The sequence below is a fragment of the Babylonia areolata genome, chromosome 19, assembly GCF_041734735.1.
Source record: "Babylonia areolata isolate BAREFJ2019XMU chromosome 19, ASM4173473v1, whole genome shotgun sequence".
In the NCBI taxonomy this organism is placed as follows: Eukaryota; Metazoa; Mollusca; class Gastropoda; order Neogastropoda; family Buccinidae; genus Babylonia; species Babylonia areolata.
Genome location: NC_134894.1, coordinates 27,673,001 through 27,699,440, shown reverse-complemented (window position 1 = coordinate 27,699,440; position 26,440 = coordinate 27,673,001). Strand labels below are relative to the sequence as shown.

Sequence of the window (26,440 nt, the reverse complement as noted above, 5' to 3'; positions counted from 1 at the left end):
ACAGGCCGCCACACGGGATGTTCCGACATGCTGACATTAGCATGTTTCGAACGCGCCGACATCTAGTTCAGCACAGGGATTGCGGCAGACATCACATAACCGCACGTGTTTCAACAGCTGGGACTGGTGATGCGGCGTCACTGACCAAAGGCGGCAGACTACGGAATAGCGGTGAGGAGTGGGGTGGAAGGAGGGAGGGTGGTGCGGGTGTTGGTGTGACCTCAAAGACTGAACTTTGGACGGAGAGGGAAGGGAGATAAGGTGGGGGGGCGGGGGGAGGGGATGAAGGGATGGGGAGGGAAGGGGGACAGAGTGTGGGTGGTGGTGGGGGGGGGGTGACACTGCTGGCACACTATAACACTAGAATTTCTTTTTTTTACTCTGTGTTTAGCTTTAAAATATTCTGATCTGCTTCATTTGCATGTGGAATCAAACCAACTGTGACTATCTCTGTGTTTTGTCTTAGAAGTACGAATTTGATATGTCCCGAGAGTATCTTTTGCCATCTGAATCAGAATGTTTGTGAGCTTATCATTTATGACGTCAATATCATCAGCATCGATTACGTCATTTAAGTGTGTAAGCTCAGCGTTAGACAAATTTTCTTGAAAAGAAGCAGCCTTTTCGTGTTCCCATTTTTGTATTATTTCATTCTGACCTGTTAAATTTGATGTGGCACATTTTTTAAGACATGGTATGACAGCCATATCACACACACACACAAATACCCATAAACAGTTATTCTAATAAACACGCTGAGAGAATAGGGTGTGTCAATAACAGTATTTCACACAATTTTGCTTAATGTTAGCATCAAATCAGCATATAAACAATGACAATGGACATCATCTGGAAGGAGTCCAAATTCACACATGTATGTACAGAGAGCGTGAGAAAGAGAGAGAGGGAGTGAGTGAGATAGAGACTACGGAAGGGGGTAGGATGTACATACAAATTATTGTTGAAAAGCTTCTGAAGTTAACTGCTTTGTGTGACAAGTTCATTAGATTTCCATCCCCTTTACTGCTGGTTCTCCTCATGAATAATCTCCTCAATGTGTGACATGTTCATTAGATTTCCCTCCCCTTTACGGCTGATTCTCCTCATGAATCTCCTCAATGTGTGACATGTTCATTAGATTTCCCTCCCCTTTATGGCTGATGCTTGTTATGTATCTCCTCAATGTGTGACATGTTCATGTTCATAAGATTTCCCTCTCCTTTACAGCTGATTCCAATGGCAGTTGTCAGTCGGCTCTACCCAGGTAGGCAGCCTGTTGTGTAAATGACTCCTTGTTTGTAAAGCGCTTAGAGTTTGGTCTTCAACTGAGGAGAAGCACTATAATGTAATTATCCACATCATCATCATCATCATTCTTGTTTTGAGTCTCTTCCTCCTCATGTTCCACCACTCTTGGCCTGGTCCTGACCCACTGAGCTCTGCTTCTTCTCCTGCTTCTTCCTCTGCCGGATCATCCTCATCCTCTCCCGGCATTTCTGCTGGTACTGGGAGTACTTTTCAGGACAGGCTTGCAGGCGGTGCTTTTCTCGCAGCCATTTTTTGGACAGGTTGCTGTCTGGAAGTGTGCTGTTATGGCTGCAACGCACATCCACTGGAGTCACGGAACCTGGAGAAGAACAGAAAGACCGATGCTTCAGCCAGTTGTGTGGGGAGTCATTTGCGTTTATTTTGAGGGAGGAGAGAGTGAAAGGGGGTAATAATAATAATGATTAAAGTATCTACATGGCACTGAATCTTGTGCAGAGACAAAGCATTTAAACACCATTCACATGTATGCATATCTCTGATTCATAGAGATGCTGAATCTTGTGCAGATACAAATCAAAGTGCTTAAACACCATTCATTCACATGTATGCATAATATATATTCTGATTCAGAGTGACGGAAGTCAAAACTCATTAAAACATGTAAATAGAAAGCTAGAAAAACTATAGACTGGGAAGAGGGAGGGCAATGGGGAGCTATTTTGGAAAGATGTAGGTATTAAGATCAGACTTGAAAGAGCTGAGTGCAGAGATCTGAGGAGCTCATTCCAAGAATAAAGTCATAAGGCAGAGAAAGAGCAGTGGCCAACCGTGTAATTGAGAGAGGAAGGCCAACAGACAGACAGGAGGACTGAGAAACAAAGACAGAAAAATAAAATCAGATACAGTGACTGAGTGAGACAGACTTAGGATGTAGGAATAATGGTATAAATGCACCAGGAAGTGAGGACCATGGCATTAAAGACTGGCAGACATTCCATATCTAGACAACCTGTTTGAAATTTCCAAATATGATCAGAAACATACAAGAACATTTAAGACAAAGGAAAGTAAACTTGCAATAGTTCTGAGTCTTAACTAATTTCAGTTTCCGAAGTAAACCTATTCTGGGGACAAAACAAGTAAAAATAAGTTGTCAAATCACATTGCAAACACACACACACACACACACACACACACACACACACACACACACCAGAGAGAGAGAAAGACAGATGAACTGTTTAGAAAAGGCAAATACATACCAGAAAGAGAGAGAGAGAGAGATGAACTGTTTAGAAAAGGCAAATACAGCTCGATGGTGTTGCTACCATTCCCTTTTTATCTCCCTCCACTCTCTCTCTCTCTAACACCAATTGTCTCCACCCAGCCATTCACACATGAAAAACAGGAAGAGACAGGGGGAGAGAAAATAAAAATGAGGCACACTTCAGTTTAGGCAAACTCCCTACTCTTCTCTCTCACACATACACAAACATCCCATCTTTCGTCAATCTCAGGACCCCTAAAATACTGAGGTGAATTAATCTCACATTTCCTTGAAACCAAGATCAACCTACTGCACAAGAACAGAGTTTACAATGCTTGCACTTGCAAGCACTGTGCTGTGTTTAATGTTACGTTGTCCAATCACCCTCTGTTGCCCACGTTTGGCATTGTGAAAGTGAGGAAAAAATAAACTGGTCACAGTTCTATTCACCATAATGTCAGAATTTCACCTCCAGGGAAAATACTGGACCACAGCCATGAATCATAGCACAAAACTTTTGTAGTTTATTGCACAGTGAAGTAAATGTGTGTAAATAGTGACTCTGCATTGTTGAAGCATCAGGTGAAGGTAAAACATAGCTGTATATATAACACTTGTGTGTGTGCATGCATGCGTATTTAAGTGTATCTGTGCGTCTGAGAAAGAGAGAGAGAGAGAAGTGGGGTGTGGGGGTTTGGGGGGTTGGGGGTGGGGGAATGAGAGAGAGAGGGGGGGAGAGAGACAGATGAACAGACAGACAGATAAACATAAATACAGAAATTGACAGAGATACAGACTGAGACAGACAGAAATGAGAAATGGACAGAGTGAGAAATGGAGAGAAATTTAATGACCAAGCAGTTTATATTCATGAGTAAAATATTCCCTGCAGAAGATCAGTAAGTGTGTGCGCACCCACATACACACACTGAGACACACACTTACACTCTCTCTCGTGCACACACACACACACACACACACACATATACAAACACACACAATCACACACACCCTCTCTCTGTGACATCAACAACAAAGGACACATCAAGAAAAGTTTAATCCTTTAATCCCTGATTGGATGTAGATGTAGTTTTTTTTTGTTTTGTTTTTTCAAAAATGAAACATCAAAAAATATCCTTAGCTGGTTAGCATACAACAGTACAAGCAGGTCAAAAGAGTCAAAAAGAGTCAAACAAACACATCAATTTGGTGATCTTTTTTTTCTAACTGAAGAAGAGAGCAGATTATCATGTGTGACAATCTTTCCAATCTTTATGAGTTTTCCTCACTTCTGCACCCCCTTACTCAACACACACATATATGACTACCATTTGCCCAATGCACACGAATACAGAGACAAACAAACAAATATACAAAGAAAATAAATAATAAAATGGTTTAAACCACTAACAAAAAGCAATGCTGCATAATGTTTTATATCATTTATAGAGTTGCAATTTCCCAACCTTTTTACACATAATTATGACTACCATTTGCCTAATGCGCACAGATACAGAGAAAAACAAACCGACATACAAAGAAATGAAAATAATGAAATGGTTTAAACAACTAACAAAAATCAATGCTGCATAATGTTTTATATCATTGATAGAGCCGCAATTTCACCACCTTTTTCATGGTGATATAGAAACATTTGCCACAAAAAACAAAAAGTCATGTTGAACTTTCTTTCATCTATTCAATAAGTAAACAGCAGAAACAACATCAAAACACGAGTGCAAACATCATTTACAATCATTAATCAGAAATAACTTCTGTGGAATAACTGACCTCCTTAATCATTGTTATGTAATGAAATATGTGTCACAAGACATAATTTTCTTTCTTTCTTGCTGACAACCAAAGGACAATGTTAACTGAAAATCAAAATAATGATTCAGATCATTGCAGTCAGTCAGTTTACCTTGCTGCTTGTCTGTGTAGGTGAGTGGATGAGGGGATGAAAGATGTAGGTGAGTGGATGAGTGGATGAAAGATGTAAGTAAGTGGATGAGTGTTATGTGGAGTGATGGCCTAGAGGTAACGTGTCTGCCTAGGAAGCGAGAGAATCTGAGCACGCTGGTTCGAATCACAGCTCAGCCGTCGATATTTTCTCCCCCTCCACTAGACCTTGAGTGGTGGCCTGGACGCTAGTCATTCGGATGAGACGATAAACAGAGGTCCCGTGTGCAGCATGCACTTAGTGCACGTAAAAGAACCCACAGCACCATAAGGGTTGTTCCTGGCAAAATTCTGGAGAAAAGTCCACTTCAATAGGAAAAACAAATAAAACTGCACGCAGGAAAAAATACAAAAAAATGGGTGGTGCTGTAGTATAGCGACTCGCTCTCCTTGGGGAGAGCAGCCCGAATTTCACACAGAGAAATCTGTTGTGATAAAAAGAAATACGAATACAAATACAAATAAGTAAGTGGATGAATGGATGGAAGAGAGATGGAGACTGGGAGAACAGAAAAAAAGAGACAGTGAGTCGACACTAGACAGTTTTTTGTGAAATTCGTTGATGCTAGACAGTTTTATCAGCACTGACAAACACATACACATACATGCAAGCATGTTTGCATGTGCACACACGCGCTCATTTGTGTGTGTGTGTGTGTGTGTGTGTGTGTTCAAGTATAAAGTGTAATGAAGTAATAACAACATTATATGGCTTGCAAATCTGTTTTTTTCTTCATCTATCCAGTTGGTTCAATATACTGATAAATCTGTCTGTTATTTGGAATCAGACTTTTTGATTAAGAAAAGAACAGTCTTTCATTATTTCAACCATTAGGAAAACAAAATAAAACCATCGCACAAGCATTAAGTTACATGGAACTAAAAAGATTAGACGCATCCACAGAAAATACTTGTTCAATGTTGAGTTCCAAGTAATGGCAAGGTCAAAATCCATACACACTGCCAAGATGTTTTGTTTTTTTGACATTCTCCCTTCCTAACCCCACTCACCCCCGAACATTTCTCATATATCAAGTTACCACACAAAATATACTGAACAAAAAAAAATCCAGTTCTGTCTGTTTTCATCATCCAGTTCACAAAAATTGTTAATTCATACATTCCGTTCTCCGATACATGTTCTGTTTGAATTGTGTCCATTCTGCTTTCAAGAACTTTTATTGCCTGATTCCTCTCCATTTAAAAAAAAATATGCAAAAAATGTGGAATATCTTCACAACGCTTTCAAGAATTATTTTGTTCAAGATATGTATTTTTTTTACATTGACTATGCATTTAAGCTTTTGGATTGTTCAAGTCCTCTCTATAATATTTGTTTAGAAGCATATTTGAATATCAATAAATGCCGTCACTATGCTTTAAAAAAATTGTAGTGTTTAAATTCTCTTCATTAAAAAATAAGGGGGGGGGGGGGGGGGGGGGAGAGTATCATTGTATCCATAATGTTTTCCAAAACTGAAGTCGTTTAAGTCTTATCTATTCTAAAATGGATAACACTGACACACACACACACACACACACACACACACACACACACACACATATATAATTTCAAAAAAGCCCTCCACTTTAAAAACTTAAATTGTCAAAGACCTCTCCATTTTAAAAGTACTGTTTTCTAGAGGGTATATTGTTTGAGACCTCTATGCCTCATTATTACTTTATAACAGATTATTGTTTGGTGTGTTTTTTTGGTGCCTAGATTTAGCTGACTAAACCTGCTTTAATAGTGTATCTTATCATTAACACTCATTCAAGTCATTTACCATATGACTGTGCCACCACATACACACAAAAGATTAGTCACACTCCCGGGATCGTTAAAATCCTCAAATAAGCCGCATCATTGTATAAACCGCAAAGGTTGAAGCTGGGAGAAAAAGTCGCGGCTTATAGACCGAACTTTACAGTACTTTTGAGTGACTGTTTGGTTGTTTAAAGTGCATATGACTGATTCATCCATTTTCCTCTGATAGAAATTTCAATGTGTATATGAACAATTAACTGATTTATCCATCCATTTCTCAGTGATCTGATTAATTCCTCTCTTCCTTCACAAATCAAACATCTTCCAGAGACAAAGCTAAATGTACCAGAGAATATTCACACACCAGTTGTCATAAAAACATCCAGGAAGATACCACACCAAGGTTTTCATTGGTCTTGCAGAAACAAGTGCATAATATTGTCAAATATGCAATGGTTCTCTTTTTTTCTTTTTCTTTCTTTCTTTTTTTTTTTTTTTACACCATCATGAACCTAAATCTGTTCATTTTCTTAACTTTCCATCCTGTGTTGTCCAAGGTTTTAACTGATCTTGCAGAAATAACTGTCCCATATTCACTGGTTCTCTTTTCTTTACACAATCATAAACCTTTTCCTGTTAAGTTTAATCAAATTGTCATCCTGTATTTTCCATCCAGAGTTGGTGATCTTGCAGAAACAGCTGTCCCATGTCCATTGGTTCTGTTTTCTTTACGCCGTCATACACCTTTTTCAGACTCATTTTCCACAACTTTTCATGGTGTTGTCAGTGTCCGCTCTGTTCCTCGACAGTTTCTTCCTTTCCCATGCCATCCTCATCCGCCACTGGTCTTGCAGGAATAAATGAATGATATTCACTGCTTCTTTTTTTCCTTACACCATCATAAACCTCACTTTGTTCATTTTTGGTCGCTTTCTTTAACATGTTGTCTAAGTCATAAACCTCACTTTGTTAATTTTTGGTAGCTTTCTTTCACACATTGTCTGAGTCATAAACCTCACTTTGTTCATTTTTGGTCGCTTTCTTTCACATGTTGTCTGAGTCATAAACCTCATTTTGTTCATTTTTGGTAGCTTTCTTTCACACGTTGTCTCATTTTTGGTAGCTTTCTTTCACACGTTGTCTAAGTCATAAACCTCACTTTGTTCATTTTTGGTAGCTTTCTTCCACATGTTGTCTTGAGTCATAAACCTCACTTTGTTCATTTTTGGTAGCTTTCTTTCACATGTTGTCTGAGTCATAAACCTCACTTTGTTCATTTTTGGTAGCTTTCTCTCACATGTTCTCCAAGTCTAAATGAAAAGTGAGTCTTATTCTACAACCCACAGTTTTTATAAACTTTCTCCATTTGGTGTTATGACTCAGCAGTCATTCTTCATGTTCTCCAAGTCTGCCTCACATCTTCATAAACCTAACGCAATTCACTTCAGTAGCTTTCCTCTGCACGTTCTTTGAGTCCAGCTTACACCTTCATAAACCTATCTCTGTTCATTTTCAGTGACTTTCCTTTGCACGTTGTCTGACTCTGCACTGTGCCTCTCCAGCTTCTTCCTCAGTCGTAATATCCTCATCTGTTCCCTTTTTTTCTGCCGGTACAGCGAGTACTTCTCGGGGCTGGACTGCAGGCGCTGTTTCTCTCTCTGCCATTTGTAGGAAACAGCACCATCCTGTCTCCCTCTGTACACAGACAGCTCGTCCACTGGCAGTCTGAAGCCTGGAAAAGAACGGAGAAATAAAAAAGTTAAAGTTTAATTCCTGCTTGAAATCTGAAGCTTGGAAAAGAATGGGGGAATAAGAAAGTTTAATTCTTGCTTTAAAGTATTCCTGGTAGTTATTCTAGCTACATGGTAAGTTCGAAACCTGGAAAAGAATGTGAGAAATAAATGTTAAAGCTTAATTCCTGCTCAAAGAATCCCTGCTACTGGTAGTCTGAAGCCAAAACAAAGTTTAATTCCTGCTTTAAATTATTCCCTGCTACTAAAGAGAGAAAGTGGAGATGAGAAAGAGAGTGGGATGACAAAAGAGGATGGGGAGGGAGACTGAGAGAGCATGAAAGAGAGGAAGAAAGAGAGCAAGACAGGTGAGAAAGGGAGAGAGAACAAGAGGACTAAGGGGGTGGGGAGAGAAAGAGAGAGGAGAGAACAAGAACAAGAACAAGAACAAGAACAAAACTTTAATCTCCAGGCCTCCGGCCCCTAGAAAGAGGTCAAAAGTACACAATATGGTGATCACTCAGCCACAACAAAATGTAAAATACGTACTAACTTAACCTGTAGTACAAAAGTGCTTCTCGTGCATAGTAAATTAATTCTAACTTTCATCATTGTTGTCACAGAATTCCTGTCGTATCTTCAGGGCATTAAATATATAAATGCATAGTTTACGAATACTGTAAACAGAACCATTCTTCATCAAGTGAACATACGATAGACACAGAGAGAGAGAGAGAGAGAGTAAAGGGAAAACAGTAATCCTGTAATTACATCACAATATTGCACCAAAGAATACCTAATTGTAACCAACTGCATTTCTAGCCCTCCTATCAAAAAAAACCAAGATGCCTCAGAAACACTCATGGGCCAAAAATCCAACAAGATCATTCACGAGTGACTGTTTCCCATTCTCTGATTTTATTTTCCCACACAAACATGGCGTGCCGAAAATGTAAAGGAACTATTCACACACACACACACCAAACAATGACGTTAATTCTCTTCACTTAAGGAATATAAGAAATGAATTTAAAGTAATTTTCCAACAAACAGAGGATGTCAAAAAAACCAAAACTGTAAGAAAGCTTGGGAAAAGAAATCTTTTTCATATATATTTACAAAGCAATTCAACATATTTTTGGACATTTTATTATGAAAAATAAATTGTTGCCTATATATTCCTGTTTTTTCTTCCCTGGGAATAGCAAATAGAAATCTAATTCAGTGTTGCTACATCTAAATTTAATGACAGATAAATAAAGCCATCTAGTAATCTGAAAAGATAGTTTTCCTTGGAACACACAAAGCCTTAACATTATCACACACACACACACACACACACACACACACACACACACAACACATACACAAACACACACACCTACAAACACACACACACACACACACACACACACACGCACACAAATACACACATGCTCACAAACACTAACACACACACACACACACACACACACACACATACACATACACACACACACACACATACAAACACATGCACACACACATACCCACACATGAAAGTTAGAAAGAGGAGAGGCAGTGAGAGAGAAAGAGAGTGAGAGAGGGAAAGAGAGAGAAGGAGAAGAACGGTTGGGTGTTGTGCAGTTAATTTTGACTAGCAGAGCTCACAAATGCTATCAGTTTCTCCCACTCAATCTCCCATCTCATATTCTGTCCCCTCACCCTCTCTCGGCACACACACACACACATACGCACACACATACACACATACAAAAACCATGCACACTAAGAGTAACATTTCTTTAAAAGAAGTTGAAGGGTAATTCTTTTGCAAGCTTTTTATGTATCCATAAATTTTCTTCACACGTGTCCGTATTCCAAGAATAAATATGAATGTACTGTCACATGACGACAGCATGGCCACCATACATTGTTGTTCACATGAGTGTACAAACAACAACAACAACAAAAAAAAACAAAAACAGAATTTGGGGCCAAATGACACAAGTATTGCAGCAAAATGAAGCTCAAAACCCAGGTCAGTACTGGAGGCAGGAACTATTTCTAATATATTACTGTGACATTTTATGGAAGAAAACACTGAGTACAACTCTGTCATAGAATCCCAAACCATCCCCACCCACCATCATAGAAAGGAAAAAAAGTCTCAAATGGCCATAAAGTGTGATGCACACACACACACACAGAGAACCAAAAGCGCAACAACACACACACACTAGAAATGACAAAAACAAATGGATCATTGAACACTGAATACCAGCTTTGTGAAAAACATTGTTGGAGCAAAGCTAACAAAGTAACTGACATTTGGATCAGATTTGTGCATAGTGTGTCATCATTTCACCATAAAACTATAATAAAGGAACCCAGTGTATAAGATGCAGCAATAAAGATTTACTGCACAAGCACTAAGACTGATAAATGAAAAGTCTAAAATCCATTTGTATTTTTGTTTGTAAGTGATTTCCGATTTATGTTTGTACCTTTTATGACCCCCCAAGCCCTCAACCCCGCCACACACACCTAATATTCCTTGTGATTTGTACACTTGGTAACAGACATATTCTATCTTATTCTAATTCTATTCTATTATATTCTATTCTGATCACTTCAGAAACCAATGTTCCACTTGCACGTAAGCTGACAGAGAGCTATGCAATTCCTGTTTTCATGTGACCTTTTTTTTCTCCTTAAAAACAACAACAAAAAACAACACACTAACATTTCATATTGAATCAAATCAAAACAAAATTCTGTGCTAGACAGAGGTGGGGAGGGAGAGAGAGAGAGAGGGGGGGAGATGGAGAAAGATGGAGACATAGAGAAAGAGAGAGAGAGAGAGTGGGAGATGGAGAAAGATGGAGACATAGAGAAAGAGAGAGAGAGGAGAGAGAGAGAGAGAGGAGAGAGACGGAGAAAGAAACAGAGGTAGGGAGACAGGGACTAAGAGAGTGAGATGTAGACACAGATAGGTGGATATATATATATATATATATATATATATATATATATATATATATATATACACACACACAGAGAGAGAGAGAGAGAGCATAAGATGATGACTATCTTTCTGGGTGAAGACAGGAGTAGAACATCTGAACGTCTTAAGGGCACCATGCTTCTGACAGCCATTGAAAGGCTGTGCATATTTCTAAACTTTCGCGTGACATTAGGAAAATATGCCCACCCTCCTGTTTGGAACATCACCAATTCTCTAATTTCTCAAACTCTCTTATTTCTTAGGTACAGTCGGCCAAATTCTTCTTCTTTTTCTCCTCCCTCAAATCTGAAGAGTCACTGGGATGATACCAGACAGAAGAAATGTTCAAATTCCTCCAGGTGTGTGTGCTGTGTGTCAAGACCTGGGATCTGGGAGCCCAGCCAGCCATACATCTAATAAAATCAACAAGAGCTGTTTTGCTGTTGCATGTTTCGGTCTATTCCTTGGCAGTCTAGAGGTTTTTGTGGATGTGGAAGGAGCATTGGCACTGCTTATTAACTCAGACTGTGTCTGGATTTCGTGTTACCCATCAGCCAGTCAATCAGTCAGTCTGGATAGAGATTAAAAACACACACAGAGAAATGAAACAAACAAAATCTAAGAGGGTATTGGAACAAGCATCATTACCAGTTTGTTTTTTGTAGCTGTTTTGGGTGTTGTTGTTGTTTTTTCCACAAGCCCTGTAGTGTGTGTGTGTGTGTGTGTGTGTGTGAGAGAGAGAGAGAGAGAGAGAGAGAGAAGGGGGGAGGAGAGAAGGAGAGAGAGTGAGAAAGAGGAAGAGAAAGACAGAAAGAGACAGAGAGAAAATCTAAATTTGTATTTAAAAAAAAAGAAAAAAAAGAAGAAGAATGAATAAAGAAAGAGATGTAATTATAATAATGATGAAAATAATTGGAACTCCCTCCTTTCCCACCCTCCCACACCCAAAAAAACACCCCCCACCCCCTAACACCCCTTCCCTGTCACCTCCCCCCCCAAATTTTTTTAAATTTTATTTTAATCTACCAACAATACTAGAAGAAAAGCACTTCATCTGTGCAGAAACACTCACATTCGTAAAAATCTACTGAGGCAAATTCCCACAGGGCCCTTCTGGCTTTTGACCGGCTGCCGATGCTGTCATGGCCATCTTGAGCATCTTGCGTCTCTCTCGGTACCGTCGGCACGCCTCCTTCTGCCGCATCAAAAAAAGGGCGTATCCCTCGGGGTTGAAACGTTTCAGCTTCTCTCGGTACAGTCGCCCCTCCGTGGTCAGCTGACTGCCTCTCATTACTGGCCTTGTGTTGCTGTAGCCGTAATCTGCTTGACACAATGAATGAGACGGGCCATGACATTGCTATGAAATTAGGGATGGAAGGATTGGCGATGACGATACTATGATTAAGGCAGGAAGGAGGAAAAAAACACCCAAAAAACACACACACAAAAACAACCTTAAATGAAAAGGTATTGACAAACAATGGAGATTATTTTTGACAGTGTTTGGATAGTATGAGAAAGAGAAACACTAAAAAAAAGAAAGGAATCTCTCTCCCTCTCTCTCTCTATATATATATAACCGAAAACCCTGTGATAACAGTATTAAAACCAAGGCAGCAGGGGAAATTTTGACAGGTGTAGACAAACAATAGAGACTCATTATGATAATGTTTGTTAGGCAGGATGAGAAAGATAAACTCTAACAAAAACAAAAAAACCCAACACACACATAAAAATAAAAACTGCAGGCAAACAATGGTGAGTTGCAATCAGAGATTTAGAAAAGAAATATAGTTGACATCAAAACGAAAAGCATGCAAATAAACCTTGCCATCCCCCTGTTTCTCTGCCCCACTCTTGCTCTCCTATCTCTTTTCTAAAACCAATACATTTTTTCCTTTGAGATGTGATATATGTGCCTTGTTTTTTAAATTAAAAAAACAACAACCCACATTTCAGCTGTTGCAAGTAGGACAATAGAAAGTATAAACATATCATATGTTTATATAAAATAATAATAACTTCAGAAAATTATCCATATTATTCATATACATATGTGTGTGTGTGTGTGTGTGTGTGTGTGTATGTGTAATATATGCAGCAGGACAGTATCTGCAGTATCTGAACTCATCAGTGGAAATGTCTTTACATTATACTTTCTGTAAGGGAATGTGTATGTATAGGTTTCTAAATGTATGTATGCATGTGTGATATGCAAGTTTCCGTAACTTAATTAAAAAAAAACAACAACTAAAATAAGAACAGAACAGACATAAAAAAAACTGTTTCTTTGCTGTTCCCCCATTCCCCATCTCTGTCACTTTTTTTCTATTTTTCAGTCAGCCTGTCTGTCTCTCTGCGACCATGTCCAGAAAGTTTGAAAAAATCACTCCTGTTCCAGGAGACTTACATTGGTTGCCTGTTCATCCAGGAATCCAGTGGAAAGCCTCTGTCAAAAACTACATGCTACAAAGTATAAAATCTTTTTGACAGGGATAAAAAAACCCAACCAAATGCATGCATGCGTATGTGCGTGTGTGCATGTGTGTGCGCATGTGTGTGTGTGTGCGCATGTGCATGTGTGTATATGAATGTGTGTCCGAGTGTTATACTTCAGAAAAAACCAGCTCGCCCACAAAAGAAGAACAACAACAATGACTTCTTAGTTGTTTTTATTTTTCATTTTGTTTTACTGAAACATATTCACAAGAACATACAATGTACAATTCATTACATGTCCATGAAAATATGATCCAAAACACTCGGTGCAAAACGCATAACTGGACAAACAAACTCCAATAAATGCATAAAAGATACAGCAATAATGTAACACACAGAAGCATTAGCTCAGAATATTCTTTTTCTGAAAGTCTCCTGTTCCTGTCAATAAACTGTTCTGTCATATTTGAGAAAAGGGACCAACTGACAGATGAGCCAGGAAAATACTTGTTAGAAAGAAAACCCTGGCCATAAGGTAATGAAATTTGCATTAGCTTTCTTGTGAGTGAGCTGAAGTTTATGGAAATATTATTGCTTGTCTGTTTCAGATAAAGTTTTCAGTTTCAGTTTCTCAAGGAGGCGTTACTGTGTTTGGACAAATCCATATATGCTACATCACATCTGCTAGGAGTGATGCCTGACAGCAGCATAACGCAACGCCCTTGTCAGGCCTTGAGTGCATGTTTATATATTTGTGTAATTATCTGAGTACATTTCTTTTTCAAAGAATTTTGCCAGAGGACAGTCTCGTTGCCATGTTTTTTTGTGTTTTTTTTAGTGCACCAAGTGCATGTCGCACATGGGACCTCAGTTTATTGTCTAATCTAAAAGACTAGAGAGTCAAACTTGGGAGAAAGGGCGAGAGCGGGATTCGAACCCACACCCTCACGGACTCTCTGTATTGGCAGCTGAGCGTCTTAACCGTTCTGCCACCTTCCTCCTCAGATAAGGATACGTGCATTTTCACTGGTGATAACTTTCCACAGCTTAACAGCAATTTTGATGGCATGTTTGACGGGTGATGACAGTTTTTTTGTGACCAGTCATGTGACCAAGAGAAAAGAAAGAGATAATGATGAATTCTTATTTCTTGCTTGGACACTGAGACAGAGACAGACAGACAGACAGACAGACAGACAAAGAGAGAGAGAAATGAAACAAAATGAAAATTTATTCAATAATTAAGTAAAGACCACAGCCTCTTCTGAAGAAGATCCCAATATAAATATGACATTTATGGTGAAACTAAAGATACAAGAAATTACAAGCAACAACACAGTGAGAGAAAGAGAGAGACTGAGGGAGACAGACAGACAGACAGACAAGAGAGGCACAGAAAGAGACAGAGAGAGAAAGATTAATTTTTATTTTTACCACAGAGAGGGAGAGAGCAATAAATTATTTTACTTTTACCTTTTAATCCCTTTCTCTGTTTCCATATTTTTTGTTGTTGCTTTTGTTTTTGTTTGTCTTCAAAGTGTCTGTTACATTTTGTTATCAGTAATCAAACGGTGTGTGTGTGTGTGTGTGTGTGTGTGTGTGTGTGTGTGTGTGTGTGTGTGAGTGTAAGTGTGCATGTGTGAGTGCAAGTGCGCATGCATATGTGCGTCTGTGAGTATGCATGTGTATGTGTTTGTCTATGCGCATGTGCATGTGTGAGTGTGTGCATGCATGCATATTTGTGCATGTACCAGAGTGGATTTCTTCCACACAGTTTTGCCAGAGGACAACACTCTCGTTGCCATGGGTTCTTTCTCAGGGGGTGCTGCACACAGGGCCTTGGTTTATCATCTGAATAAATAGACACTCAGTTTGGTTTTCCAGTCTGATTTGGGAGTATGGGCGAGAACAGGATTTGAACTCAGGCCCTCATGGACACTGTACTGGCAGATGAGTGTTTTAACCAGTCTGCCACCTTCCACCTATTTCATCATCATTATAAGAGAAGCAGATCTACTGAAAGAAACTTAATTTCACTGTAGCTCTTCATTTGCACTACATGTTTCTGGTACGTGAGAATGCTCTGAATTATCTGTCTACTATTATAACCATACCTGTATATAATAAATCTAACCATGACTAAAACATGTAATGAAGTATAATTCTGAAGACAAGTAAAACAAAGAGAACAAAAAGTGATTATATGAATACTGAAACAAAAGGCAGAGGCAAAACAGCTCACATGCAATTAATCAAAAAGGGAGTTAAAAGATTTTTCAGTACCTCTAGTTGTCCTGTCCAATTTTCTCAGGGCAGGTGACAACCAAAATGATTGTAAAATGGGGTTAAAAGATGTTCAATCAATCAATGCCTCTAGTTTTCTTGTCAAATTCACAGTGACAACCAAAATGCTTGACAGAGTGATTTTCAATACCTCTAGTTGTCCTGTCCAATTTTCACAGGGCAAGAGACAACCAAAATGATTGAAAAATGTGATAAAAAGATTTTCAATGCCTCTAGTTGTCTTTTCAAAATCACAGTGACAACCGAAATGATTGGAAAATGTGATACAAATTTTTTAAATGCCTCCAGTTGTCTTGTCAAATTCACAGTAACAACCGAAATGATTGAAAAAATATGATAAAAAGATTTATAATACCTCTAATTGTCTTGTCGAATTCACAGTGACAACCGAAATGATTGAAAAAGGGTTTATAAGATTTTCAATACCTCCAGTTGTCCTGTTGAATTCACAGGTCAAGTGACAAGTGTTTTATCCTGTGAAAGGCTTATTAGACTTCTGACTCATGGTTGGCAAATACAGGATAAAAAAAAAAAAAAATCCTCCTCATCTTCCACTCTGCAAGATAACTCAATGGAAAAAATGTAAAACATGATGGAAAAAACGTAAAATCTCATTACCGAATCTGAGTAGTCAAATCTATTGTGAAAGTTAAATACACATGATTAAAATTTCTTTTCAAAGGACTGGGGGAGGGGGGAATGGGGTTGTGGTTGGGTGTTGGGGTTAAGATTTCACTTCCACCTTTTTGGTTTGAGCTGGTTTAAAAATGAATACATTAGAAAAATTCTCCATGTTATGGAGAGTTTTTTTGGTATCGAAGTGCAGCTTCCCTATTGTCTTTTCTATTATTGACTTTGTAGCCAAGTCAAAAAACAACATTTTACTGCTATAGCATTTGCACAGTTCTCAACAGGTGGTTGGATGGGGGATATGACAAATCAACTTGTTCTCTGCATCATCAATACCAGACTATTTCTTTATTTTCTTAACCCCTTGCCTGTTGCGCCTTGGTGAAAGGAGGTCCAAAAGGCATGAATGTGAAGAGCAACAAGCCCACTTTTGTGTAGTTGTTTGTGGTGTAACTTATGTTAATGAAAAAAAGTAATGAAATCACAAGAGTGAAATATCCACATAAAGGAATGACAGCTGAACAAGCTGACCCATAAGCTCCGTTTTATGTCAGTGAGGTGACAGCCCTCCACTGATGAGCATGCTTGTCAACAGCAGTAATGGGGTTAATATCAATACATCAATGTCATAAAAAAAACGTCCACCACTTCTGTCACAAGCACCATGGCTTTTGAGTTGTCTCCTCTCTCGATCCAGGTCCAGTCTGCCTTCCATCAGATGTTACAAAGCAACAAAAAAAAAAAAAAAAAATCCATACTTTTTTCCAGACTAGACTGAAAACTTTCCATACCATTCACAAACGGGGGGGCAGGGGGGGGGGGGGGGGGAAGAAAGAAAGAAAAAAAAGAAGTCTGCTACATCGCTGATGAAAGAGACTGGCGGATATCCTTGCATTGATGGTTGATTTTCTTCACTTTTTTTTGTTTTGTTTTGTCTTTTGATGCACCAAAATTTTTGCTGAGCGGTACTGAATGATCAAAGGTTTTATTATATATAAAAAAAAAATCTGAGATTTTTCCTGATCCTAGAGGAGGGGAAAACATACATTTCCCCCAAGACTTTTCCAACCCTGGAAATGGTTCTGTCATTTTCCTAATACTTTTCCAATCCTGGAAATCGCTCTCTAATTTTCCAAAGACTTTTCAAGCCATCAAAATGGTTCTATCATTTTCCAAAGACTTTTCCAGCCATGGAAATGGTTCTCTCATTTTCCCAAGACTTTTCCAGACTTCCATGACTTTGTACAAAGTCTGTCACCAGCATCATAAAAAAAAAGCTGCCCCATCACTGTGTCACAAGCACCATGGCTTTCAAGTCTTGTCTCCTCTCTCAATCCAGGACTGCTCACAGTTTTTTCTGAGCCTTCCGTTTATAGTACTTTTCCTTCTGCTGCTGCAGCATGTGGTTGTATCGCTCGGGGTCTGTCTTCAGCTTCTGGTAGTACCGTTGGTTCTGCGCTTTCTTCTTCTCTCTCTCACGCTGGATCTCTGCAAGTAGCTGGGCTTCATGCGCTGAAAAAGGATTCACCACAAAACAATGAGAAACGTTTTTTGAAGGTATGAAGCCCACATTATCACTATCATTATTCTTATTATTAGTAGTGGTATCGTTATTAGTATTGTTATCATATATTATCATAAATCATAAAATGCAAGACAAGACACATATACAAGGAAAGTACATAATTTCCTTACTTTTTTGTTGGGAGAATTCTCTCTCTTTGCTTTTTTTTTTCCTGGTGGTGGTTGCTGATGATTATAAACTTTTTGTAATACACAAGCTTTCACACACACCAACACACTTATAGTTTTAATAAATTGTGTCTGTGATAGAAAAAAATAGTGAACAAGAATGTTAATTGCGCAGTCATTGCTTTGAGCAGTTGTTTTCCTCAAGAGTTTCTCTATATCCATATAATTATTCACTAAACAGGAATGAACTGTTAATATGTCACACGTTTGTCACTATGAGGCATGCAGAGGTGAGCAGAACTGAAAGTCACAAATGGAAAAAGTAGTGTAACGATATGAAATGATTATTTTTGTACTACTATGCAAAGTCTTGCACGTGTGGGTATTCCCCAAGGGGTAATGTTCCTGACAGAGTCCTGCAGGAGGGACCTTGACCTTGGTCAGCTCTGGCACCATGCCAGTGGCTGTTCTGACTCACAGCATCTCTTGCACCTTGTATAATTATATACAGCCTTTCCACGGAGATTTCCCGCTTTTTGTAGTACCCATCAGCATAAATGAACACCATGGAAAATTCTGATTGCACATTCAACCAATTACATAGTGATTCACAGGATCCCACAGATGAATAAGGGTCATATATCACGGGAAGGATCACAGACACTCATTGGTCAGTGAAATGTTCTCACTCCTTTTACTCGGCATTACTGTCAGAGATATACTGGTAATCTGACGATATGATGAATCTTATACTGACAACAAAACCATGACATTTATATGACTGTATGGTGGCATACAAGAAGCACAGTTACATCTTTCTTGGCACCCTCTTTTTCTCGCTCTCATCTTGTCCCATTATTTTCAGCTTGGCCCTCAGTATCTGCACTGTCTGTGTGAGTGTTTGCATGCATGTGTGTGAGAGGAGGGGGACGGGGTTTGGGGTGGGGTGGGGGGGTGGCAGGGATACAGAGAAACATGGAGAAAGATGGACTCTGACACTGACATTTTATTGCCTTCATTTAAAGGTAAGTCAGCAAGGTAAGGGGTGGAGGGGGACAGAATTGTTGCATTATATATTATCCACACGTTGCATTGCTATGGGAACAGATCAATAAACATTACCGGGTATATTTTTTTCAGAAGAAACACGGACTGCTCTTAAACATATTGGCAACAAATAATCAATGATGAAATCAAGTGATATCAAAACTCGCTCATTCTTATCACCTCCCCCAGGTTCCCACCCCTCCAACTCATCAAGACGTTTCCCCCTCAACACCCACCCCTCCCTCTCCTCCAACAAGCCTGGGCAGGACCAGGCCTAGACAGGACCAAACGTTCACGAGCATGACTTAGGTACCCATGGAATCCACCTCTTTCCAGTCACATGCCACACACCCCACATACAGAGAGACAGGGGGAGGGAGGGAGAGAGAGAGAGAGAGAAAGACACTGACACTGAATGGTTTAATGAATAGACCACTTGCCCATGTCAGAGAGAGAAAGAGAGCGAGCGAGCGAGCGAGAGAGAGAGAGAGAGAGAGAGAGAGAGAGCAAACAAACAAACAAACAACTTTTTAAAATGAATGGAAGTGGAATAAGTAAGCAAATGGTGTTTTCATCCAGCACACTGGGCAATGAGAAAATGAAATCAAAATCACAAAACATGAAAGGGCAGATCACACTGACGCTGACACTGACACCAGTTTATTGAACAGGCTACAGCCCCTTTCAATGGGGATTCACAGTCAACAGACGTATTACTATTTAAATGAGAGAGAAACAAAAATCAAAACAGCATACTTGAGTAATTAACTTAACAAATTCATGGAGAGAATTATTTTCGTGATACCTAGATTAACCAGTTTGTTCAATTCGCTGCTTCATCTTTGTATATTTTGGTCTGCATTCAAGATCTGAGATCTGAGCTTAAAGGCATAAAATTCATTATCCTAACAGAGCAGATGCGAGAGAGAGAGAGAGAGAGAGACAGACAGACAGACAGACAGACAGAGACAGAGAGAGAATGAGTTTTAATGTATAAAGGGTTTATCTATCATTTAAATGGATCTGTCACATGCAACTTCAGTTCAGAGCTTTTATGTTCCATTCTGATTGATACGGTTTCCATTTATACAGGTATTATTTCTTCTTCTTCTTCTTCTTCATTTTTTTTGTTTTTTGCTTTGTTCTTTTCCATCTCCTCTTTATTGATCTTCCTGTTCTAGTGTCTTTTTTCCCCCAGTGAAGAATACATGTTTTTGAATGCTTTAATGTGCATATGAGCAGGTAGATAACCTCATGTATTACTGCTGGTGTGTGTCTTATCTCTGGGCTGAATACAAGTGTGTGTATGTGTGTGTTGTGTGTGTGTGTGTGTGTGTGTATGTGTACATGCACACACACATATGCGTGCATCTGAGTGCATGCTTGCATGCGTGGATGAGGGCAAGAATACAAGTGTAAATCACTCATTCACACACACACAAGTGGAATCAACCAGAGAGACAGACAGACAGACAAAAGCTGAGAGAAACAGCAAGCTACAGACTAAAGTAACAAGCATAGATTACAACTAAGATGTGTGGTTTTAAATGTAGTATTTTTTATCACTTCTAAAAACACAACCCAACATCAAACAATAACAGCAAAATGTGAAAATCTTGGCTTCAAGTCAGTCAAACAAAAAAAACCCTGAGAAGAAGACATTATCAACTCTGACCAAGGTTTGTTAACTACTGCTGAATATTTTCATCCTGAAATGAAAAGAAAAGTGAAAGCCAGTAAGCATGAAAAAAAAAAAGCGCAGAGAAAGAAATAGAAAGACAGAGTGACAAAGAATGAGTAACATTCATAGATGGAGAGAGGGAGGGAGAAAGAACATGTGAAGAAACCTTAAGGGCAAGCACGGAGAGAGATAAAAAATAAATAAATAAATAAAAATAAATAAATAAAAAAAGGGCAGAGGAGCAGACAGGATCCATTTTCACTGTATACTTTTAGTGGAGAAGCTTGTGTCTCTGTCAAGGAGCTTCTAAGAATGATCACATTGAATTTGTTTGTTTTTTGTTGTTGTTTTTGGAACAACACACAAAAGCAAACAGAAATCCAAACACAGTTTATGTCAAAGTTTTCACTGAAAAAACAACCAAAAAGCAAACAAACAAAAAATGCTGTTTTTCCTTTGAGAAAGAAAGAAAAAGGAAGAGGCATAATTATGTCCAACTCACTGCCAGACAAGCAAAGCACTCAAATTATGTCCAAGAACCTGCTGATTAAAAACTAAGTACTGGCGGGGTGGAGGGGAGCGTGTCAAGAAATGAATTGCAACAGTCAAATACAGCAACATTTCTAAGAAATTCTGTGGGTAATTCTCTTGGTAGTTCCTTTGAGACATGCTAATTCCCATATGCATACTGTGTACAAGCAGTCAGTTTCAGTTTTCAGTAAGTGTCAAATCATGTGGACTGATCCATATTCCTTTAAAGTACCACATCTGTTCACTTTTTTTCTTTTAATAATGACATATACTGGTCTACATAAAAACCCAATGAACTGTACAATCAAAAAACAAAAACTCAAATGAATTCTTTGTTTTCCCAACAAAACAAGAACAAACATAAAAAAAGAAACATGAACAAAAAACACCTGTCTTGGTATAACTAGAGACTTAAATGACCGCTTGACCCAAAGGTAGAGAAGTACAGGAAGAATTACAATTCTCCAGAAAGAGCTCTCTCTCTCTGTAAACCTACATTTTTCACCCAAGTTTCAAGTTTCAGTTTTGAGCAGGTATCAAAGTGTGCGGACTGACTCATATACGTTAAACCACATCTGTTCAAATGCTTACACCTGAACCCTAAGTCAGTAAGTATGCCAGAGCCAAGAAACCAATAAAAATAATAATAACACACACACACACACACACGACAGAGCATATTATTAGTGTCACTGAAAAGTCCTCCCAGAGGATCCGATCACCACTGGGGGGCACTTGTATCTCAGAGACCCAGGACAGCAATGCAGGCCTTGTGCTCCTGGTGTAGGGTCACCCGAGGCAGACAGGTCAAAGGGTAGAGGACAGACACTGACTGATCAGCCAGTCCCTGGTTAGTTAACTCAATGAGCCCTGCACCCCACCACTGCTCTGGTGTCAAACTTCATCTCATTAAAACAGTTTTCACGTTCCTGCGTAAACCGCAAAGAAAGGGAACAAACTTCCACAATATTTCTGGGTGTGTCCACACATACCTTGGAGGAAAACAGTATATTTTCTGCGTTATTCCACATCAATATGGCATGAAGGCCTGCCGAGGCTGAAAACTCACCAGGGTTGGATGTTTGTGAGGCACACACACAAACACACAAGCATACACAAGCACATACACTTAGAAGATCAAATCAATATCAATCAATGAAATCACTTTAATGTCTGCATAAACACACACACACACACACACACACACACACACACACACACATGTGCATGTACACTCACACATGCATGCACACATACACTACAGAAAAAAAAAATTCAAGAGAAACATGCAGGCTGGCATTCTTTCAGTTTCTTCTTGCTCTTCTGGTAGGCTGCTTGCCGTTCTTTCCACTTTCTGTAGCGCTCAGGGTCTTGCTGAAGTTTCTTGAAGTAGCGCTGATTGTACTCGTGTTTCTTGGCTCGGTCTTGTCGCAGCTTCTGATAGTACTTCATGTTGTACTCCCTCCTCTTCTCTTTCTCCAACACCATCATCACTGAAACACCAAGAAGACTTTGACAAAAACAGTGGCAAAAAATTATAAGAATAATCATAATGATAATAAAGAAGAATATCCTATAATAATAATAATAACAAAAATAATAAAAAATGAAATTATTTATACCGCGCTGTGCAGGCAAATCAAAACACTTACGCACCACTTACACCAGTCATTCTGGTGCATGCACCTATCTGACTCAAGAGGGATGAAAGGTAAAACTAATCAATACATGTAGTAACTAAACTAATAACTAAAAATAATAAATAAAAAAAGAAACTCCATATTCATAAATATCCACAACCACACATTGACAGTTTCAGTTTCTGTACTGATGCGTGTCTGAATCAAGTGAGAGAGAACTGAGAGGTTGGAAAACTGAAGGGGTGAGGACAGAAGGGAGGGACACAAAGAGAGACGAAGTGGAAGGGGTGGGGGATCAGAGAGACAAGGGGTGGGGGATCAGAGAAAGGGGTGGGGGATCAGAGAGACAAGGGGTGGGGGATCAGAGGGGTGGGGAATCAGAGAAAGGGGTGGGGAATCAGAGAAAGGGGTGGGGGATCAGAGGGGTGGGGAATCAGAGAAAGGGGTGGGGGATCAGAGGGGTGGGGAATCAGAGAGACAAGGGGTGGGGGATCAGAGGGGTGGGGAATCAGAGAAAGGGGTGGGGGATCAGAGAGAGGTGGGGAATCAGAGAAAGGGGTGGGGGATCAGAGGGGTGGGGAATCAGAGAAAGGGGTGGGGGATCAGAGGGGTGGGGAATCAGAGAAAGGGGTGGGGGATCAGAGAGACAAGGGGTGGGGGATCAGAGACACAAGGGGTGGGGGATCAGAGAGACAAGGGGTGGGGGATCAGAGAGACAAGGGGTGGGGGATCAGAGAGACATAGTCTAAAGGAATGGTATGGGAGGGGGGTGACAGAAGGAGAGAAGGGTGGGGTGGAGGAAGGGGGTAGGGGAGAGAGAGAGCATGAGAATGGAAAAGGCAGTGCATGACACAGAGAGAGGAACAGAGAGACAGAGACAACACATCTACTGTCTGAAACCACACACACACACACACACACACACACACACACACACACACAGGTGAGTTATATCAATGGAATACTCAACTGTCTGGAGAGTTATGAATGATACTCCTCTTGGTTGTCCAATAGACTTCTCACATCCAAGACACATGTATCTCCTTTTTAAATGGAAATCATTTTCTCCATGAATCATCTCATTTACAAAAGGATAAAGAGAAAAACTACTAATTCCTGTGTATGAGGCATCCCCATTTTTAACAGTTTACCTGCAATCTATTACCTTACATTATTCATCACTGAACAGTAGCAAAAAGAAGACAGGTAATACTCATGTGGACAAAAAAAAGAAGAAGAAAAAACAACAGAAGCGAAGGTTAATAAGACTTGTTTGTCATGTTCACCAAAATCACAAAAACAACATTAACTTCCCTCTTTTTGGCTTGTGAAAATAATGAAGTCAACTATTTACCGTTGTCATGTCTCCATGTGAAAAAAAAAGTTTCTCCAGGAGATTAGGACACACACACACACACACACTCCTAAATGCTAAATATTTTTTTTTTAATTTAAGAAAAAAAAAAAAGAAGCAATATTTATACAATATGAAATTCTACCACTGTTCTCAAAATAACTGGCATTCTCTTCATTTTTTCAAACAAAAGGATGATTACTATGATATGGAAGCCTGATAACAGAAACATGTACCATATTACAGCAAGCAGATTATACACCTCACCACTGACAACCTCTCAGGGTCCCACAGATGCAACCCCCCCCCACACCCCCCCCCCCCACCCACCCCCCCCCCCCCCAAAAAAAAAAATAAATAAATAAAATAAATAAATAAATAAATAAATTAAAAAAACAAAACAAACATAAATCCATACTTTATCTAGACCTTTTCCAGACCAGACTGCACATTGTACATTTACAAACACAAAGCCAAACTGAATATGAAAAAAAATGTAAAATAAAAAAATAAAAATAAAAAAAAGGTCTGCAACACTGCTGATGAAAGATCAGCAATATCCTGATTGGTGTTCAATTTTCATCACTTTTTGTTCATTCTTTTAGATGCATTAACTGATTAAGTTCTTTGTTGAATGGTACGGGTCAAGGGTTTTATTAACATTCTGACTTTTTCTGAAGGGCAAAACATATTATCCTAAGATTTTTTCCTGCCCTGAAAATGGTTATCTCATTTTTCCAAAGACTTTTTCAGACTTCCATGACTCTGTACCAACCTTGTGATATAAACTGCCTCAGCACAGGTCACACAGCTGGAGATAATAATAATAATAATAATACATTTATTTATATAGCACCTAATTAAATAATTTTGCTCTAAGAGCTTTACAATTACAGTAGTTCCTTTTTTTTTTAACATATATAATCCATTAAAAATAATGCAGGTTGATACAACGAAGAAACAAACATGACAAATTAAAACAACACACTGCATTAAATGTAATACCAACAATAATAATCGAATCCACACAGCAGCCCTCATGCAAAACATGCTGAATTGCACTGCACAGTGTGAAACGCAACGAGTAAAACATACATTCAAACGCAAAATGAAAAACCAATATCCATAACCTACACAGACGTTCAGCCAAACACCAAAAGCACATTCAAACACATACACACACACCATGTAAGTTTCCTTACAGGCGAGCATCTCTCTGACGTGCCCGCCAGCGCTGGGAGTTCATCTTGGTCTGCTGCCTCAGCCGGAGGTAGCGGTTCGGGTCCTGCTGCAATTTGAGGTAGTAACGCTTATTGTATTCCCGTCTCCGGGCTCGCTCCCTCTCCCGTGGCGAGTCAATCGCTGCAACCGAGTAACAGCCAGTGTCTCAGTTTCTGTTTTGGAACGGCAGATGTCACATTAAAGCTAAAACAAATCAGATCGTGTTGCTTATACTACACTAACAGACTGCAAAAAGGCGCCATTTCAGTGCTGACAGTAAAGCCAGCCATACTATCGAAATGGGTGATATACAAAGTTTTATTGTCTTTATTCTATGATAAAGGTGCACACAAAATAGCTTTTACTGAGGTTCAATGGTCTTTTTGAAAAAAAAAAAAAAATCTCTATTCTGTTTCAATTTAAAACCCTTTCCTTATGTACAACTTTCATCTTTCATATATCTTTATGAGAGATGTCAAACTTTACTGGCTTAACCAATGAACCACATAATAATAAATCTGAGGACATCAATAATTTCTAAAACTGATTTAACAATGGCTTCAAACCAGAATATAATGTCGGTTATCTATAATTTTTTTCATGTTATCTGAAGCCACCTGGTTAAAGATGATTATCTTTCATTCCATTTTTGAAAAAAAAAATGCAATAATCTGAATAACAACACATATTATTTACAAACACAACAACACATAAAAGACTGTGACTTACCATTTTCATTTAATACACTGTTGCATTTTCCATCAATGCTAAAAGGCAGATGACAAACTGAACCAAAATTGCTTGAAGATCTGTTCTCAAATTCTGAAGAATGCTTGTTGGATCAAAGAACTGAATGGCGAAGATTATCAACTTTATCAAAATTTTCCCCCAATGAAAAAATACACATTATTTCACTTCA

The 26,440-nt window shown here is 39.0% G+C and overlaps 1 protein-coding gene across 7 annotated transcripts in view; it reads right to left on the bottom strand.

Moving 5' to 3' along the window:
• The window catches only part of LOC143293573 (uncharacterized), a 128,386-nt gene that overhangs the window by 19,011 nt on the left and 82,935 nt on the right, over positions 1 to 26,440 (bottom strand). Inside the window, exons 4-5 of one of the 7 annotated variants that reach the window (XM_076604562.1) lie at positions 12,055 to 12,302; positions 7,858 to 7,998 (exon numbers count right to left, since the gene is read on the bottom strand). The exons of 3 other annotated variants lie outside the window; for them this stretch is intronic. In XM_076604562.1, the coding sequence (XP_076460677.1) occupies positions 12,067 to 12,302 (236 nt within the window). In that variant the 3' untranslated portion in view covers positions 7,858 to 7,998; positions 12,055 to 12,066. Of the gene's footprint in view, positions 1 to 6,035; positions 7,999 to 12,054; positions 12,303 to 22,566; positions 22,800 to 25,502; positions 25,663 to 26,440 lie in introns of those variants that run through there. 3 more of the 7 variants (XM_076604558.1, XM_076604563.1, XM_076604567.1) reach the window with 3 other exon arrangements.